This window comes from Helicoverpa armigera, chromosome 18 (assembly GCF_030705265.1).
Source record: "Helicoverpa armigera isolate CAAS_96S chromosome 18, ASM3070526v1, whole genome shotgun sequence".
NCBI classification, from domain to species: domain Eukaryota; kingdom Metazoa; phylum Arthropoda; class Insecta; order Lepidoptera; family Noctuidae; genus Helicoverpa; species Helicoverpa armigera.
The window spans coordinates 8,131,845-8,152,621 of record NC_087137.1 but is presented as its reverse complement, the minus strand read 5'-3'; the positions used below and the strand labels follow the sequence as shown (position 1 = coordinate 8,152,621).

The 20,777-nt window shown below is 38.3% G+C and overlaps 1 protein-coding gene across 1 annotated transcript in view; it reads left to right on the top strand.

Moving 5' to 3' along the window:
* Window positions 1-119: 119 nt before the first annotated feature.
* The window catches only part of LOC110377715 (frizzled-4), a 36,113-nt gene continuing 15,455 nt past the window's right edge, over window positions 120-20,777 (top strand). The window contains exon 1 of the mRNA XM_021336705.3: window positions 120-1,377. Coding sequence (XP_021192380.3) covers window positions 467-1,377 — 911 coding nt within the window. The 5' untranslated portion in view covers window positions 120-466. The remainder of the gene's footprint in view (window positions 1,378-20,777) is intronic.

Here is a 20,777-nt window from a genome sequence, read left to right as displayed (position 1 = left end):
GAAGATCCGAATTTAGTATCTAATTTAATCAGTTTTCATATCAACTTAGCGATATCGTACTTATCGAAAAATCGATATTGGATAAATGAAACCGCATCACGAGCCGGAATCTACCCTCGGTGATAAGGTGCGGCGGTGATAAGCGAGCGCGGCGTGCACAGTCGCACGCGCCGGACGCCGGACAGCGGCCGCTCCGGACAGCCGGACAAGCACTCGCACGGGCTGCGTCTTCGAGCCCATTTCTCTCCCTTTCCCGCCGCTACAGTGTGGCGCATACCTGCGGACCTTTTTTTGTTATGGTGTCCCCCCGCGGGTCGCGGCGCGTCGCCGGCCGCGCTCGCATACACCGTGTTGACGCGACTCGGGACGCACGCACGTAGTTCGCGCGGTCGCGGCGCTCGCGCGTAAACATTCACGACTACAATGAGATCTTTGATGTAACGCGCGCGATACATCCTCTCCGAACATGAAGTGCATCGTGATAGTGGCTCTTACCGTGACCCTAGTGACCGGAGTCGCCGCCGAGGCCTCCGTGCGGACATGTGAACCTATTAAAGTGGCGATGTGCAAGAACATTGGATACAACCAGACCGGAATGCCCAACTTGGCGCGGCATACCCTGCAAGCTGATGCCGACGTGACGCTGCAGACTTTCAGTCCGCTGGTGCAGTACGGGTGCTCCTCGCAGCTGCATCTGTTCCTCTGCTCGGTGTACGTGCCGATGTGCACCGACAAGGTGGCGCTGCCCATCGGGCCCTGCAGAGGCCTGTGCGAGAGCGTCTACACCAGGTGTTACCCTGTGCTGCACGGCTTCGGATTCCTGTGGCCTCCAGAGTTGGACTGTTCATTATTCCCAGCTGAGAATAACCACGAACACATGTGCATGGAGGGACCGGGAGAGCGAGCCCAGCCACCCGGCACTGTTCCTTTGGACATGGCCAACTCTGGCGGCAGAGGAGCGTGTCGAAGACTCATCAAGCCTAATAACTGGGTGTGGGTGAGGGGATCAGCCCGCTGCGCTCAGTTCTGTGACGCTGAAGTGCTATGGGACGGTGGGGAGCGGAAAGCTGCAGAGGTGTGGCTGGCTACATGGGCTGCCCTGAGCTTCGCGTGTACTCTGGCGGCTGTGGGGGCGCAGCTGGCGTGCGGGGAGCGCGGCGGCGCGGGCGAGCGCGCGCTGGTGCTGGTGGCGCTGTGCCGCTGCGCCGCGGCCGCGGGCTGGGGCGTGCGCGCCGCCGCCGGCCGGGCCGCTGCCGGCTGTGCTAAGGACTCCACCTCGCCCACCCGCATGCTGCTGGCGCACGATGGTCTGGCGAACCCTAACTGCGCTGTTGTCTTCCTCCTTCTGTATTACTTCGGCCTGGCTGCATCAGTTTGGTAAGTCAATCTTATATGGCACACTTATACCTACCTAACTGCTGACTTCCATGATGCTTCCTGAAGCTCATTTCCGTCATGGTGTTAATATTTCATAACATCAATCTATCGATGTTGGGCCTATACAAAATATTGTAATAATATTTGCATGAACCTCGCAAAAGTTTGGTACCTGTGCAAAACAAATAAGCAAATCGCCTAGCAAAAAAAAATGGCAAATGTTACCTTCAAACAGCATGGATATTGTTTTTTTTGTATTACAACTTTGTGTACCTGCCCTATTGTGTAAAGCTGGACCCTAACGTTAACTGTCGACAATCAATTATGTTTTGTCACTTGTCGTGTTATAATGTCTCGTAATCTGTCGCCCTTGGGCTTTGACAGCACTGAATACGAGACCGAACTTACTTCAGGTACGCTCATAAATCGACTTTCATCTTTTGTAAGTCTAAAATGCAACGAGCTCACTCTTTCACAGTTCGCTCTTTGTAATACAAAATCAGAAATTATTGTCATTGTTTGTAGTCGGAGCCGGGAAGCTAGTACAAAGCTATTTAAACTTCAATAGAGCTAACAGAGTTCATATTCCTTTACTAGATGGAAAACTTATTGTTTTCTCAGTAATAAGTCATGCTTTGAAACGGTTAGAAACAAATGGGGCTTGCTCTTTGTCTGGTTTGTTGAGAGATGCTGCTGTTACGAAATCGCTTTTACATCTTGAACAAGACAAATATTTCAAAGTAATGTTTGTCTATTAGTATCTACACTTAAATACGTAGTTTATCAGAATTGGGTACTATGTATTGTATGCTTCTCAAATCCACGTGGAACCAAATTCTCCTAATGAGATTGAAAGGCGTATCCAATTCCAGCTTAATTACGCAATTGACGCAATCATCAAAACATACTTAACTCTATTCAGAATTCCAAATTACCTGGCGTGTCTTTTTCACGCATTTATACAAGTTTATTGAACCTGTTAGGTAGGTAAAACTCCTAAACTTTCTTAAGACCGAGTTAAGAATTATTTTTTCTAATACACATGGACAGTGAAGATAAATCACTACAATTCTGTGTACAACTATTTCCTTAGAGAGAGATAGGGGGAACATCGAGGTTGTAAACTAAAACGAATTGGGAAATAAAATAAACGAGGTCCAATAAATCACGGGAAGGCGAAGACGGTGCCGCATGCCGGCCGGAGCAACTAAACGCGGCCCGTGTACCGCTCCGTCACTCCCAAAGTTTAACGCACCGGTTCTTGCTACACTGTTCAAAAAGGACAGCCATCAAACTAATACAATCTGTTTATTACACTACCTGGGCCTAAATTAAACACATTTGAGATTAGGACGCCCTCTCTTTAAGCTGCAGCCTATAATGAAACAATTATTTCTAAGAATATGGTGCCCATTAATCCTGTCGTATAAAGTGACATTTTTACTGCATAGGAAATGAGTTATGGTCGTCTTCCACAAAAAATAATAAGACGCAGCTGTAAAACTTCACGTGGTTGTAACAAAATACATTTTGTTGACGAGGACACAGAAAAACTAGCCCTGTTCAGTCTGCAAACCAAACATTCTGTTGATTTTCAAATATAAATCTTACGAGGTTACAGCAAGATACAATATGGCGGCAGTAAAAAGCTTGTAAATCTGAAGCGACATGGTGGAGCAGTAAAAACTGGCCGTCTTGCATTTCTACATAAATATTGGTTTAACTACCCATACAGCAGTTGCGATCCAATGATTGGTATCTGAGAAATATTGGCGATCGACTTCTTGCGGGAAACATTAAACATAATGTGCTGCTAGCTTTTTGTTCATGCTATCATCCATAGACCATAAGGTATTTGTATCGGTTACTGTAAAAAATGTTAAATATTTAACAGTTGATATCTTGAACTGCAAAAGCCAGGAAAATATAACCTTTGTAAGTAGCTGATAGGTTTATAAATGAAACATTTACTCCCGACTCAGATTTACCAATTAAAAAGAAATGCCAGCCGGGGAACATATTCGCGTCATTCCAGAAATGCGTTTTGTTCTTGCTCGCGAAACCAATGCGCTAATGAAGACATTTTTCGAAATCATAACACGTTTAAGAAAGTAAAACCTGATTCTTTAAATAGTTAGCTAATTGCACTAACCACATAAACACTAGCTCATCCATTTTTGTTGAGAAAGGATATTTATGTTACTGTTATTCGCGATTAAAACGTTTATATCGATTAACGATATACTTCGGACCTTATTAATTTCATGTAATGTGTGCTCTGCCTGACATTGCAGACAAATGGGGAAATTAAAATGAATTATATGTATCGTTTTGTGCACAGCTAGTTTGTTATGCTTCCCAATTACATGCGTGCCTGAATTTGTTGATGGTTACTGCTTATACCAACGGTTTTAGTATTAATTAACTGAAGTGAGCCTGACATTTTGAAGAGTTGACATTCAAGTGCCATTGGCCATGTGTACTTTGATTCCTCAGAGGGTACTACACTCCCTAAGTGCTTAATTGAATTTTTAGTATAGAGTACCAGTATTTATGGTTACCATTATATGAACTACGCTTTACGTTAATGTGCATTTACAACAATAGCGAAAGATAAATAGATTTGTCGCATGGAATAAGTTAAAGGATGCATGGTTCTAAGCACATAAATTCCTTTACTTCTTCCGAGGCACATTAGCTTTTGAAAGCGTTCCTTTCATAGTTCGTTGACACAAGTTTTCTTATACTTTGCACTAAGTTTAGTACTGTCTTATTGTAGTTTCCCGTTAGTTGTTATCAAAGGCATAAAGGAGCAAAGAGGTTATTCGTTTGTACAATAAGTAGTTGTAATTAGACTAGAATTTAAAGTACTTAGTTGTCTTTAACGTGCAAATTGTCGACAACTTTGAGGTTGTTAAACTTATAATCACTCACCTTGCGTACTTTTGGCGTCCGGAGAGGTTGACGCGTTATTTTGTTAAAAAGGATCTCTTTTAGAGTTAATACGTACCTCAGCATGCCAATTAAGTTCCCGAAATAAACATAAGTAAGGCTTGCGTCTTTTCTTGTAGAATAGTTAGAGTTAATGTTACATTCATAAGGTTCCATATACATATATATTTCATCAGTACTATTTCAGATCTATCCAACGATTTTGTTTCCCTTCCAACTACTAAACCAGTTGTTTGATCTCCAGTTGGGTAATTTAATGCCCGGCTCCTACTATCAACATATCACGGATTAGCTTTACCAATCGTCACCTACGCTAAATCCGAACCCGTTAGCGTATCACCGATCTCCCATGTCGTCACAACTCGCTATAAGGAGGACACACAACCATAACAGTTGTAAATCACACTTTATAGCGGACATTATTAATTTCTTAGAAAGCCACAATTTCGTTACAAAACTGACTCGTTATGATAATTTCCTAGTGATTTATAAGCGTCGGTGTTCTTTGACTGTGGTTAATGTGAATCCTGGAATCGTTTTAGTCAGAAAATATTGATAAATAATAAAATAAATCGAAATAGTTTTATCTTCTGTTACTGTTCTTCGAAGATTGGAAGTTATAAATACCTCTGCTTATACATAATCAACTAGTTTAAAGCAATCAATCAACTTGGTAAAATAATCCGCGTATAAATTTACACCGGTCTTATTGTGGCTATCATAGTTTTATTATATCATGAATTATTGATGTTAACGCGTTGCCAATTAAACACAATAAATTACTCGGATAAAAGAAAGACGTCGTAATCTGTAATTTAAAATCAGCCGTATACATTTAAAGCTTGATCTTTATTATATCACAATGTTTGTAATGTTGTGGACACTTCGTCTATTTGTTATCCGTGGGAATCTTTCCGTGGATTAATTCTTAGCAACATTCGTATTCAACGTGTTGACGAGTACAAATTAAAGTCGCACCACGTGTGGTAATAAGCTAACTAGTACCCCTAGCACGGTTCCAACGACCTAGTACCACAAAGCGCCCTAGGCCGACAATAACAATCGCGGACTCGATGGCTGTTCACCGTTCAATAACAATGTGCGTAACCAGTCGCCGTGCCTTATAGCATCAATTACAAGTAGTTATCGCGTTTTATTGACACATGAAAGAGGCCGGTTTAATTGTTTGTGAGGTTCTGTACCTCTAAACTAGCCCTATTAACATAATAACAGATCGGTGAGCGCGGAACTAGTTAGTCGGGCGACTCCGGCACTCGGGCGCATATTGTGGTCGCCGCGTAATGAGAAACGTCAAATTGGTTTTGTATTCATGCGCTGAGCGGTGAGCTTACAGACGCGCTCCGTTATCGTTTGCTCACGTCCACGTTGTTTGAGTCTTCAGTCTCTTTCTTCCTAGTTTATGTATAGGGACTTTCACGCTGCCAGTAACTTCCATAATTTTATTAATTTCCAGAATCAAAAGAACCTAAGTCTAGTCTGTGTTACTAAATACATATTAGACTAACACAAAAGAAAACAAAGAAAGCTCAATAATTATCGCATTGCAGTATTCATAAAATAAATACAAAGTTAATAAAACTTCTCGAACATGTATGCTTGTAAGCGCTCGCTATGCGGAAAGCTTGTGAATAAAAGCTTTTGTTTAAAGAATTAAACTGCAAGTTTTCCGCACTTGAAATAACTGTAATTTAATTTTCATGTAGATGAAATACCGCGGATACGCAAATTATCATAATAGAAATTCCAACTATTGTTGTTTGTTTCATAACTCAGTTAATGTTAGGGTTTCTTCAGCAGTACCGCTTTCGGAATATTGTTATTGTAATTTGCAATCTCTAATTATGTACCGCGACCCGTAATAGGTAATGTCTTGCGGAATAGAAAGCTCGATATCGATACCAATATGTCATTAACTTGTAGCTACCATAGTTTTCAATAACTAGCGTTGTTTCCGCAATTTAGGTGTACCATAAAACGTATAAGACTTGCTTACAAATAATTGTTGGTGTGGCAATTTCCTCTAGTTACCGCCCCGCAGTCCGGTCAATACGAAGGTGTATAATCTGGAGTCGGCTCATAATTCCTTGTTTATTTAAAATTTCCGTGGTCTGTCGATGTAATCTCGACACGAGCGCCCCGCCTCGCGCTCCATTCTCGTTAATAGGGCTGCCACTCGTTATTACATTTATTATCGATCAATAACCCAGCTGTGATTGTTGTTAGAGATAACATTGACAACCGACAGCGCGGCAAAGCTACAATGTACTGTAAATATTGTTACATTACCTTTGCCATATCATTGTTACACAAAAACTTATTTCAAGAATCGCGTTTCTTATCGTATTTGCTTCTTTATAATATTAAGGTATATTTTTAAACGTTACATTTATTTTATCGATAAAAGTTCCTGCTGAAAACGTGGTGGTGCAACACTATAGAGGAAGATTCGATCCCACTGCGCGCCCGCACCGTAATTGGGATGCTAATCAGATGCTGAGCTGTCGCCATCCTGTTCTCTCCGAGGGCTGCAGCGGCTGCTGTCTCAGTCTCGCGGCAGAGAGGAGTGCGTCGTAGGCGGCGGGTCTTCAATCATCTGGCAATAAGCGAGAGAGACGCGCTTCCCTCGGGCTTCGGCCCGCCTGATATGTAATCACCGTAGTTTGCGCTGGCAGAATAATTTTCATTTTTAACAACCTCCCAACCCGCCACAACCGCGTTATGGAATGACGAGATGGATCCGATAGTTGTTTTTGTTTTTAAAGCAACAATTTGCTGTAATTTTGAGACTGTAGTTAAAAAATTAATATGCAATATTGTAACGAGCTAATAAGCAGACCCGTTTTAAGCAGGCAATAAAAACATTTCGACCAACGCTCTTGTTAAAAAAAACTCGGTTTTGGGAAGTCACTTGTCTTTTTATAAGCGAGCTATAAATTCTATTATGAGCTCTTTGATCGTTCCGATGCAAAACCGTTTAATATTTCATAGAGTAGGACGTCAGACATCCATTTAATTTTTTGGGTGTTTTGATATTGCGCTAGAAAAACATTACGGGTGTGGTGAGTGAGTTGGGTCTTCGGAGGCGCGCAGCGGTGTTTACCCTGGCCGGATTACAAAGGAGCCGAGGAGCGAGGATTCTGCATATCTGGCGGTCTGATCGGCGCGGGCGCAGCGCAGCCGAGATTGTATCGAGCGATCCTCATTATTGGAACACGCTTTGTTGGGTACAAATAGTATACACAGAATTGTGAGAGGAACTATGTCTTAAAAAAAGAAACAAGATTTGTTACGTACACTCGCAGTCCAATTTCTTTCGAACCATAATTTCTGTGAGGCCAATTATCAAGTTTATTGCCTCATGCATCGATAATCTCATGTTTATTGTATGAGGTGATGATAGCGTTCACGAACTACTGTGACGGTTGAGGCATTTTAACATTGTTAACTTGCTGCCTACTCACAACAGACATCACATAGTTGCAAGCTTGTTTTTTTATAGATAAGCTTCTTGAGAACCATAAAGTCGCTAATTCGGCAACATTATTTTCCGCTTATCTTGCAAAACTCCTAAGAAACTTATTGTAGAAATATTTTATCTGCGAGTAAAGTCATAAGAAATGCTGGTTGAGTCTCCTAAAGCGAAGTTATTTTACAAGAAACATTGTGTTATCTCAGTTGGTGCACCAGCGGGGCTTGTTAGCCGCGATTCACGGTTTAGATACAAGAACTGGTCCCGGCTGCGCCTGCCACGATCATATCGCCGCCCATTGTTCGTCGTCACTACGTTATGATCATGAATGGCTGTCACTTTCTATTTTTACTCGAGATTCTGTGGGTGTCTGGATGTATTTTTACAGCGTCTATTTCAGCTGAACCATTAAACGATGTTTTTGTAGACAATCTGGCACAGTTTGAGGTGTAATGTAATGTTCATTCAGCAAATGTCGAGTTCAATTCAATTATATGTTTTGGTATAGGTACACAAAAGAGAGAAGTGAGGATATTTTCCGCTCGTAAAGCAGACACACAAGGGTTTTTGACGTCGAATTTTCTGTACTTCATTTTACTGATCGAAGAAGTATTCGTAGTTATTTCGAGGTGGTTGTACCCCAAAGGTCAAGTAGTGCAGTGGGTGGCCGATCATTTCTGTAAACCACCTTGTTTGTTGGTTTTCGATGATGGATAGCCGTATAATTAAGGCCGATTATCTGTCTACCCGTCCGCCTCAGGGAAACTGGGTACTCTGGTGGAATTTTTAAATTGTTGTTAATGCGTATAGTCGGTTATGGTAATAAGCTTATTATCGATAGCCGGTCTTGCGGTATCTGTACTAGTTTATAGAATTTTATTGAATAATTTAAAGTTGATTGTGCATCTACTTAACTTGATCGAGGGAAATTTAATAATCACGTAAGTAGTCACTTTTAGGAATTCTTATTTACGTAATAACCGTTCAATAATTATTCTTTTAACTTTGAGCAATACCTGTAATATCCAAACTTCATGGTCACCTGAACGGATGCGTGTGCGCCGATTAGCGCCTGCTCTTCTAAACGAGCCCCGCGTTGTCTTGTACCGCTCGAGCATCTTAAAAGCTTTCACGGTTCGTTTTGACACCAACACAACCAAACTTACATTACACCACCGATGTTAATTAGTACCTTGAGATACGTTCCGCTTTAAGGCGAGGAAGTGGTCAACAATAATTCCATAACCGGCACGCGCATCTAAGGCGCCAAAAGGGGTCGGAGCGTCTGAGCGGGGCGAGGATAACAATACGCGCGCTAGCTTATAACTAAAAGTCGTAAGCGACAAAATGGTTTTGTAATTTTAATATTTAGAAATGATAATTTAATAAAAATTCCTACTACCATTTTAAAGAGTATGTATATACTCAACTACTAAAAAAGTTAAGAGGCTTAAATCGGTCCCGTTTGCCCATAATATGTGAATCTCTTTTTAAAAAGAGGTATGTTTGATATATTTTTCTCTGTTATAAAAGTTACCTAATCATGTTTCTACAACTAACAAAATAAGGCTTATATCATGAACTTTCAGGTAACCAAGTTGTATTTTGATCCGTTTTGTATTTACTGAGAAAAATTGACATCCTTGGCGCCAAAAATTCCAATTCGTCCTCTTAACATCATCTCAAATGCCGTTAGAAACTTCTAGTTTTTATTGGTTCAACGATTAGACAAAGACTCTAAATGACTCCTTTTATTTCTTCCATCGACGTCTCGTTAACTGATTTATTCATCTAAACTACAAGGTGAAGTTTGTTCTCAGAAAATGCTAAAATTTCTTTGTGTGTGCAAGTTGTTCGTTTTTTCATCCGAATACGAAAACGTGAAATGTTACGACGCTCGCCCAAATAAACGGCTGAGGGAGCCATTGTGTGGGTTTCGGAGAGCAGGCGCAGGTAGACTTTTTTGCCGAACGTTCGCCGGTACGGCCGAAGAAAAAAATGCGTAATTTATTGGTGCCGGCTGTTTTTGAACAGTAGTTGTGTGTGCCAGGGACAGTTATTGTAAAAAGTCGCCTGAAAACATCCTTTCTTTGCCAATTTGGTGCGACAGGTTCAGGTGGTTGCAGTCCTTTATGTTCAATCAATAGTATCGACACCTGAAGAAAACGAATGCGTCAAGCAGGACAGCCAGCTTTGGCAGAACTTAATAGCATATCATGCGCGTTACATACAATGTTCTTTTATACATAGGCTCTTGATGGCTTTACATGACCACACCAACATACGTAAAAACAGCATAAGCTGCTTGGCAAAGCAACATTTTCATTGTTATTTCAATATTCCCACTAAAACTACAGCGCCCAGCGAATCTCGGAAGCCATTAAACAAATTGTCGTTACAAGTAAATCATAATTTCTAAAATAGCAAAGCAGCTTGCAGGAAGTCGATCGAATAGCTTCCGTTTAATAACAAATGGTTCAGCCAAGGATCGCGTCCTAAACAAACACAGATTTCCATTAATGCCGGCAGACGGACAGGCTTAGCCGTATATATTTATTGATTTATTGATCGTAAGGAGAAATCCCGCCGGCCGTAATTTAAGCGGGCATCCAAAAAGCCGGCGTGTTTTGGAGATGGACAGGGCAATGTTTGGACATGTTTATGATAAAATAAAAATACCCGCTCTATTTACGCGTGCGTGCCATATCTATGTTTATACAATATTTTGATTCGATCTATCAGTGAATGGTGTGAAATATTTGTATAGTTAAAATGTTGTTTGAGTAGGCATAGAGTAAAAATAAATCTATCAATCAGCTGGTTAAATGGTGCCCTAGTTCTAGAAACGATGAAATAAACATTATTTTCTTAAACATGCTATACCGTTTGTGCCATAAAAAATTATCTAGAATCAATATTAAATACCTAGTAACATTATTTCAAATGCCTCCTAAAACTTGAAACAATCATCTCTCTCTTAAGCTACACATGCCTATTTTCAAACTTTGTTCCTAACTCCTAAGCTAGTCCACTCCACGTCATCTCTGTTCGTATCCCCGCTAAGCAGATGCACATCTCGAGGATACCTGCCGACTATCTATCCTTTTACCAGCATCGCCGTTCGTTTCACACAATAAAGCTGTCCGATATTCTGGAAAGATATAAATATTTAAATCCTTCTACAAATTACGTTATTACTTGAGAGTATTAGGGTATTACATATTTCAAGATGAGCTCTTTCTTTGACTTTCCATTTTCTCCCAAGTGGTTGGATCTTACCTTTTGGTGTTAGGTTTTCGTTTTTTCAATACAATACTTACATAAACCTTGTTACTTCGCAAACTTCTGGTAACATCAAAGACACCAACGATTTGAATTTCAAATCTCATCATCTCATAAGCATATAGTTATCCCGGTATGATAGGAGCGCAGCATCAGCATCTCCTAACAAAGGACCAGATAACCAGTTTATTTACATCGCAACTAGGTATAAGAAAAGGTTCGATTGTATGTAAAACAAGCGCAGTAAACGGCCCATAAACTTTATTATAACGAGGCCTCGGCATGCCCGAGCGCAGCACCGAATACCGATAAATACAGATGACCAAATCGAATGATTTTTATCTCGATTCTTAATTTTACACTTAAATATCGACACGTTTTACTTATTCGAAAAGATTAGCGTTTTTAAGATGTGGCATTTTACAAAATAACAAATTGTTTTACCGTTTTCTTTTAATCGTAAAGTTAATTTGATGTTCGTGCGTAAAACAGTAGGCAACTCTGCTTTGGTAGATGAGTAGTAATATTCGCATGAAATAGGTAGCATGTTGCATGCAAAATCTTATTACTGCTACCACGTCATAATCAATTAAATTGCCATTAATTTATTACGCAATGATTCATATACATCGTACTATGAGAACTGAGAACATCTTAGGTTACTCACTCGAAGTGTAATCATATTTCCGAGCTACGAATGGAAATGGAGGTGATTGGTAGGCTTCACTGGTCGGAAAAGCGTGCCTTATCGGTTATTAGTAGCTCGAGGGTGCATAGAGCCTGCAGACAATGTAATTCACTTACTGGCTCTATTACAATGGAGTGTAAAACTGAAATTATGTGTAGCGAGCGTGAGGCGATGCCCGTAACTAATGCTGATATGAGTTGGAGGGTTTACGAGCCAAATTTATTAATTTAAGCGGTTTGCTATGCCTTCCGTCAAGGTAATAGAAGCCGCAGGTACTAGAAATTATACTTCGTCGGTGTAAAATAATAGAGCTTTTACGAGCTTTTTATTTCTTCATATTACGTTGGTCTGTAACGAGCTTGCATTGTTTACTTATGGTTTTCATAGAAACGTAGTAAAAGCTATTCCATCGTATTTTTTATGGGATATCATCAAATGACCCATCCCACTGTGGGTACAATGTGAGGGAGTGTCAGTCTCTTACTGACTAAAACCCACCATGTTCCTTTTGGAGCCCTTTATGTACCAGGGCCGCGGTAACTCTTCCGAACAATCCCGCAGCCCCGAGTTTCTTGAAATATAAAACAAATGAAGGTTTAGCCGTGTAAAAAGGCGACGTTGATTTTTATATCTCGTCGATTGGTGTTCATTTGTTTTATGTGGACAATAATTCGTGTGATACCTAGAATTATGAAGATATAGACACGTGCAAGTTTTAATGCCCTGTCTAATGTCTATCCAGTTGTATAGCGTCATACCATCTGTCTGCAATTACGATATTATTGCAATGTTTTAGTACTTTTTCTAATGCTCAAGGTTTATAAGCGTTTAGTTGTTCATTTCCTGATAAAGTTGCTTGAACAATATTAGTCTTATGTTGTAATTTAAGACCTCAGTTAACCATTAATTTTACTTGTAATATTTAGTGTTGATGTGTTTCTTATACAAAAATCAAATGGACTAAGATTTTATTTAAAACTTGATAGCTTTTATGTGATTACTAGGGACCCACTCCGGCTTCGCACAGGTAACAGTATTTCCCCACTATTTAACGTATGTTATTCATAAACCTTCCTCTTTAATCACTCTATCACCACATGAAAATCGGTTGCGTCGTTTTGAAGATCTAAGGACAACGGGACAGAAAAAGTGACTTTGTTTTATAATATGTAGGTTTTTCAGGCTCTAAAGTATTTGTGTACCTTTCAGTGAAATCTATTCAGAAGGTTGAAAGCTGGACAGACGAACAGACAGAGTTAATCTCGTAATACCTACTTAAAATAAAGATTAAAGTTAGCAATATTCCCACACAAACTTAAATAGATAACTATCACACACTTAACGCTGGCATTAAATAAGCACACCTACGAAAAAGTCGATAATCGTTATAACAGTTGGAAAGTGATAAAATGCTGCGATAACAATCATGGCAGCGGCTAGTTTGAACTCTATTTTGCATCTCCGGCGGCGGCGCGTCAAAGGAGTAATCATACCCTCCGTCCAATACTGAGAGGAACACCGAGTAAGAAAGACGAACGGAGATGCTATAATGCAGGTAGGTCAGGCGCCTTCTTGTAGGAAAAATACGTACGGTAGGCATGACCAAAACGATCAGTTGCTAGTTAACTAACCAGATTCTTTGAGACATCTGTCAACGATTTTTGGTATTACGAAAAATTTTCGGGTCCAAATAAGGCGTATATAGGCGAAGACAGTAACGTGCCTAGTCTCTCACACACCCGTATTTTGGCTCGCTACCTTCTAAGGAGATTCTCCGTTATGGCACCTCGCTAGTCAAACTGATTATGAACAAGTTAATTAAATATTCCGAGCGAACCTAAATTATGAAAACATACACTCCGAACATCCGTATTTTGACGCGCTCTTTCTAAGGAGGTTCTTCGTTATGGTACCTCCAGCCTCCACTGGTCATTTTGATCTCTATGGTGAGGTACTGGTGGGCGGTAAAATGTTGCTTGTTGACTATCTCAACTGATTTGGTAGTACAATCAGTTAGATAGTTTTTTGTTATTTCGAAGTTTGGTTTTTCGACAAACGTATCAAATAGGTGTACTTACGTTACGATCTCTTTGATGTTGTGTTGGCCTTTTTTATCGTCGTGCGTGTATCTGTTGTGTATGGAAAGAATCTTGTTTTCGTAGTTTTTTTGTGATTACGAAGATAATGCTTTCAAGCGGTTTCAATCAAAATTCATCCAAGGTCACAGAAAATACAGACGTGAGTGTATAATTAGGACTTACTAGCTGGTGCCCGCGACTTCGTCTGCGCAGGTTTAGTATTTCGAACAATATGTTTACAAATTGTAGCCTATGTGTTATTCTGATGTATAAGCTATATTATTGTAAAGTTTCATTAAAATCCATTCAGTAGTTTTTGCCTGAAAGAGTAACAAACATCCATACATACAAACTTTCGCGTTTATAATATTAGTAGGATAATAAATAGGAAATACGAACTAACGTTTCTAACTGCTCACGACTTGTAAAATTCCTGTTAAATTTTCCGCTGTCCCAACATCATGCAAACCTAATTTGATGACTATTTACAAAAACCTGAAAAACGACAACATGACACTCCATTCGTGTAAAAACTCTCACATCAAATAAATGAAGTACGAAATACTGAAAAAATAGAATTTAAAAGCCCAATCAAATTATCAAGCGCCATATTATCGACATAAGCGTACATTTTTTACCTTACCACATTCGGTGGTATCTCAACGAGGTGTGACAATCATAATAAGATTGGACAAGTTCCATTGCTTGCTGTGTTCGCGCCAAAACAAACGCCCATAATGTTTACCCAGTGATGGATGACGTTCCTTTTTTAAACTTACTAATTGGCTCCAAAGAAAGGAGGTTGTAATGAAGTTTGAAACCTGTATGGAGAAAAAGTTTGTGTAATTCTGTTGTTGTTTATGATTGAAGTACGTACGTTGTTTTACATTATTGTTGTGAAGTTCTGGTGTTTTTGTGTGGGAAGTGACATTGATAAATAAAATAATATTAGGTTATTTATATTTAATTTATTTATTTTAAAATAATTCAGAGTTTTTTTGTAAATATGTATCAAGCTAAAATTATTACACAAATTACTCGTTGTTTTGAGAGCATTCCTGTTTGCAAATGTTTAGTAAACGAGTGTCGAAGATGTTAAGATAAGTCCAAATGAATTGATCCACCTAAAACCTATACATATAAACTTATTAACTCATATAAACAAAAATTAAACTAACAAAACATGGCAAGTTCAATAAAAAGCTTTCCTATTTTATCTAACCTATCACATTTCAAAATAACTGATGCAACCTAGTGTTGTGTATAAATTCCTTTCTTTCTTTCTTTCTTTCACCATCACTACATTTCAAAATAACTGATGCAACCTAGTGTTGTGTTTAAATTCCTTTCTTTCTTTCTTTCACCTTTACCCTTTCAAGAGATGTTAAACTTTAATGTTCGCTTTTCAAATTTTGACAGACGGCTGCGTGCGCCGGAGTTTTTTCCAAGATGGTTGACCCGACTTTTAATCACTTTGATAAATAGAGCGATAAAAAGATTTTATAAGAACCGTTGTAAAACAAACTGAGGATTAGTTTTAGTTTTTAATGTTGAAGATTTAGAAGATATTTTTTTTTTATTTTTATGTATTTTGTTTAACGTCATGATGTCAGGAATTTAAGGGCGTCTGAAATTTTTTAATACTTTTCCCCAAAATTGACGTTAGGTTTTTGACATTTACTTAAATATATTTACGTTGAATAATATAAAATACAAAAATATTTACAACCACTTCCACGAACTGCAAAGCGTTTTCCGCAAATTGAATGCGTTGATGTCTTTTGTAAGAGACCTCACGCGCGACCGAAAAAATCACAACAGCTAAAATAAATTATTTAATTTCCTACTTCAGCATTTAAAAACGGGTATGATTTAAGCTGTCACCAATTTAATTCATTTTGTGTTTCTTAAATAATAGGGTTTGCCCTCAAAATAGTAGATTTGTCACCAAATGTAGTCACCAAACAATATAAAATCAATTCCACAATAAATTACCGAAAATCATGGAGATATCGGGTCAAGTACCAAAAAAATGGTTTTGTATGTATTATAATAGGTTTGTCCTAATAGTATTTAAGCAAACAAATTTAAAGAGATCACCAATAAATCATATATGAAGGTCTAAAAATGTAGGGTGGTCGTCATCATCCTTTCAACCAAAAGAGTCTACTACTTACTTAATTTCTAGCTGAATAGTAAATAAAACACTTAATTAAAGTCAAAATAATCAATATTTATTGTTAAAAGTAACAATCACTGAATAATCAGCGCTGGTTTGGATTTTGAAGGGCTACAACCTACAACCCATTCGTTGAGGCCCGAAAGCGCGCCAATTTGTCTCCCGTCCCTTCCTCTTCCCTTTGAACATATTTTCATTAAAATTATAAACTGATGTATTAAATTGGTAACGAATACATGATTTTAATAACTGAACGAAATAAAATGTAACTACTGTATTGGTGATAAAATAACAAATAAAAAGGAGTCGCAGACAGGGATCGATTAATCGATTTATTTGGTGACAGATCTACCATTTTGAGCACTAAGCTATTATTTAAGTAATAAAACTATTATTATAAGAACGAAGTTTATATTCATGTAATGCACTACAATTTTATTGGTAATCCATCTCATATTTTACACATTATATTAACAATAATTTGGTAATTCACACCTGGGAACACATTTTGTTTATCTGAGAACGAAAATATTTCGTGGCGATAGATCTATTTATAGTAAGTTCAACTCAGTCGTGCGCGCGGCCTTTTGTGTGGGTAATCCTTGTACATATACAGTGACTTTGTGTGCGTGACAAGAGGTACAGTCAGGTACAAATACAGTTATTTCGGGGTTGTATACAGGTGTTTAAGAAAAATAGTTATAACGTAATTTAGTGTTAATCTTTTTCGCTACTTGAAAAATCAAATGATGAATTTTTGGATTCGCTACTTTCCAAGGTGAATTATAAATTCTGACTCCATGTCAAAATGTCTATAGTATTCTTCTTTATTATTTTGTACATGTCGACAAGTAATACCCCACATACGTTCATTTATGAGTTTCATTATTTCCGTCTTATTTTGGTCGACATTATGCGAAGCAATATAATTTTTTAAAATTCCCCACACATTTTGTTTACATTATTATACACGATTACGTTTTTTTTTTTTACATTCTTAGTCCACACTTTTATTTATTGTCCGCGTACCCCGAGCTAGAAAATATGTAAGGAGTATTTAATTCATCTTAGATATTTCACGTAATTTATTTCTTAGGCACTGTCAATGTCAATTTGGAAAGACGTATGAGAAAATAATGAAAAACTGTAAAATGTTATAATAAAAAGCTTTGAATGTTTCATTTTTTGAAACGCTACCTGACTCCTTAAACATTTTCTCCGTGAAGAACTAGACATTTTCGTAAACGACTGTACCCATAACAAAAAGCGATAAGAACACGTCATCCTCGGACGACGTCACTGTCACACGAATGAAAGTTGTATATTTACAAGCCGACGCACACATAGGGCCGCGCGCAAATCTGAGTTGAACTATCTATATTAGGTGATACAACTTGATGACAAATATAAATTTTGGTGACAAAAAATATAGTTCCCTTTAAAAACAAGTTTCTCATAATGTTAAACCTTCTAACGACCAAATTCTAATGAGGATTTCTACCTAAGTCGTATTTATCTAACAAATATCTACTAAAAAACATGATTAGTGTTATACCTATAATAACATGTCCCGGCGAGACGGCTAGCTAATAATTATGAAACGATAGCATCTCATAAAAATGCGCTTGTAACATACTTTATAGCTACGATTAGCTCAGCGCAACGAAAAACCAATTTGAATAAATTTCAAAAAGGCATTTATGAGAAAACCCCATAGCGGGCTGCACACCAAACTAATTTAAACCCTCCTGTTTGACTGAAAGGTTTATATCGGAAAAACGACAAAAAACCTGCGCCTGAGTCATTCTCGTTAGTCAGACGAGTTGCCGCGGCACCCGGCTCAGAAGACGCCTTGTTTGTTTATTTAAAATCACACCTTAACTGAATAAAAATAGGTTGCATAATTCAATGTGTAATTATGGTGGTTACGACATTTTACAGTGAGCGAGTGGGTCTTGTTAGTAAGCTTATTGTTACCGGTGCGAGTTCCGTCCTTGTCTAGCGCGCGGGCGCGTGGGTGCTGCTGTCTCTTTCTAATTGTTACGGCAAGGTCGGCTCGTTAAAAGCTCTTAACGAGAAGCGAAGGAAAAGCACGAGCCTCGCTGAGGTGCTCAAACTTTGTTGTTTTTTGTAACTTTTTTTTGGTATTTGTATTAGAACTTTGTTCGTTTATAATATCCTATCTACAGTATGTTGATAGTTGTTTCATATTTCATTGTTTTCGTTGCATATGTAGATTTTTATTTTTGTTAGTATCGTTTAATACTTCGATTCGATCGGTTTACTATTTAATTTTCACTTTATAAATTATAACATGCATACTTAAAGATTTACATCACACTAAATACAGCTCCCAATTCAAAGAAAACTTCAACTATTTTTAACATACTTATAAGCTTTTGTTAAGCTTAACCCAACACAAAACTTTGAGCACCACATCCAAGACTCGTTCGGTATGTTACGCGCGTGTCTCGTTCACACCTGAATCCTGCGCATCTATCCATCTCCCTCTAACAGGCGCTATCTCGCTCGTGTACTGACACCATACCGTCACGGCACTCAGGATAATCACCTAAAGAAAACACCTTATATTTATCTGGAAGTTCCCAGTTCCCAGTCGCGATCAATTTAAATTCTTTATACGTTTTAATGTTGGTTAACTTTGAGGACATCAGCTGATTTATTTTACTATACGACGTAAATTCAGTTCATTACATCTTTACTAATTTGTATCTATACTAATGTAATAAAGAGGTCTTTTTGTCTTTGTTTGTACCGCAAAGTGTGAATAAATGTATTTTCTTTCTTTCGTTTTCAAAAGGCTCCGAAACTAATGAACCGATTTCAAAAATTCTTTCACTATATAATATAATACATATTATGGGCTATACATACTTATTATAAATTGTGGACTTAAAATTACCCGCTTAAGTGCTCGGTCTGGATCTTTAACTTTGTCCAAAACGATGGTTTAGACGTAGTGCTAAAGCCGGTACTATTTTAAGACAACTTTTTTTTTGAAGGTGTTTAGTGTCAATGTTTTTGCATCAACTAAAGTTTTTTGTCAAATCCTTAATGAGCTTCCTGAACCAGTTTGTCAAGATTTAATTGGCAGCTTGTTGTGACTTTTTGTGTCTATTGCATAATCATTGTAATTTGTTTTATGTAACTATAATTTAACATAAAGGATGTAGATAATGAGGAGGGTAAAAAAAACTATTGGAGTTATAGAAATAAACAAATGAAATAAAAAAACTTTGGTAAAAAGACGCGCCATCATTTTTAAACGACTTCCCAAAATGGAAGTTCTCAATTCGTCAGGATCTTTGTTGTCCATTATGTATGTTTAAACAGAATTTTACAAGTACATACAACAATCTATAAGCCACATTTTCAAAGAAATATTCTGTGCCAGTTATATCCCAAATAACATTTCCAAGTGATGGCTACAACAAGGTACTTGTTTATTATAGCGAAGGCAACGCTCCTGCGCCGCTCCGGACACAAATAAGAGAAAAAAATAACATTTCTGAAGAAAACGACTCGACCGATTGCCTCGTTGAGGCTTCAATCGATACCTCTCGAACAACCTCGTATTTGTATCGATTCTTATAAGTATAAAAACGATTTTATACCTCACGTACTTATTTCGATAATTCGCTTGACACATAAAAATACTTTTGTAAGAGCGGCTTTTTTCGAATGGATTAAAAAAAACTTTATTTTATTTTGCGTGCAGATATCAAAATATTAAAGTCGTGGGCCCCGTTTTTGTACACTTAAATATACAGACGCACATATTCAGCTTTCCTTTCAGATTCCTAAAGCTAATTCTAAAAATGCGCATTGACTATTTACTTGCGAAGAAATTAATATTCAACAGCTAAAAGTCAATGGCTGCATAAAGTCCCACGATTTAACATACCCACCACACGGCTAAATATTCCCTGTACAGGAATTATCACGTACATACAATACGTACATGTTTGTTATGGTCAAACCATGGTCAATCCCAGTTAGAATAACCGAAGCCATTATAACAATTTAGAAGATTACATCGTGTCGACGGATCGATCAGTCAAAAAGTTAATCACCGTGCCGAAAAACTATTCGGTGGAATTAAGCGGTGTGCACACGACTGTAGAAACCTGCGTGGGCGCAACACCTTGGCTTTTAGAGATACTTGGTACTTTTACGCGTCTGTAACTTTCCTATTTTACAGAGGTACGTACGTGAGACAATTTCTATCAACCGTCCCAGAAGTTGAATCAGAAATTTTCAAGAGATAATAAATGGAGTGTAAAGAGCATCTGTTGAAATAGAGCACGAAGTTATGTCGCTTGGCAACGTTATTTATGATGTTAGACCTACATTGATGAATGAGCTCCACTGTGCGAATCTACTATCCCACATTGCTAATGCTTTAGCACTTCATCCTCGATATAAATACAGGCCACTGTACAAATGTATCCAACCTCGTTAAGACTTCGTTCTGGAAGGTTCTGGAACCAAATGAAGATATAACTTCTATTTGAACACCTATTTCAAAGCCGCACGCGCAGTCTCCTAACAGCCCACGTGTAATCAGCTTTAGTATGCCGTAATAGTTTCGAACGAGTTGCGTACGCGCGGGGCATTAAAAAGCTCTTTGAAATCTCCGTCCATGCCACAATAAAACTAGCGCAGTCATCCACCGGCAAGGAATTGTCTGTCATTCAATTCGGGATGTTA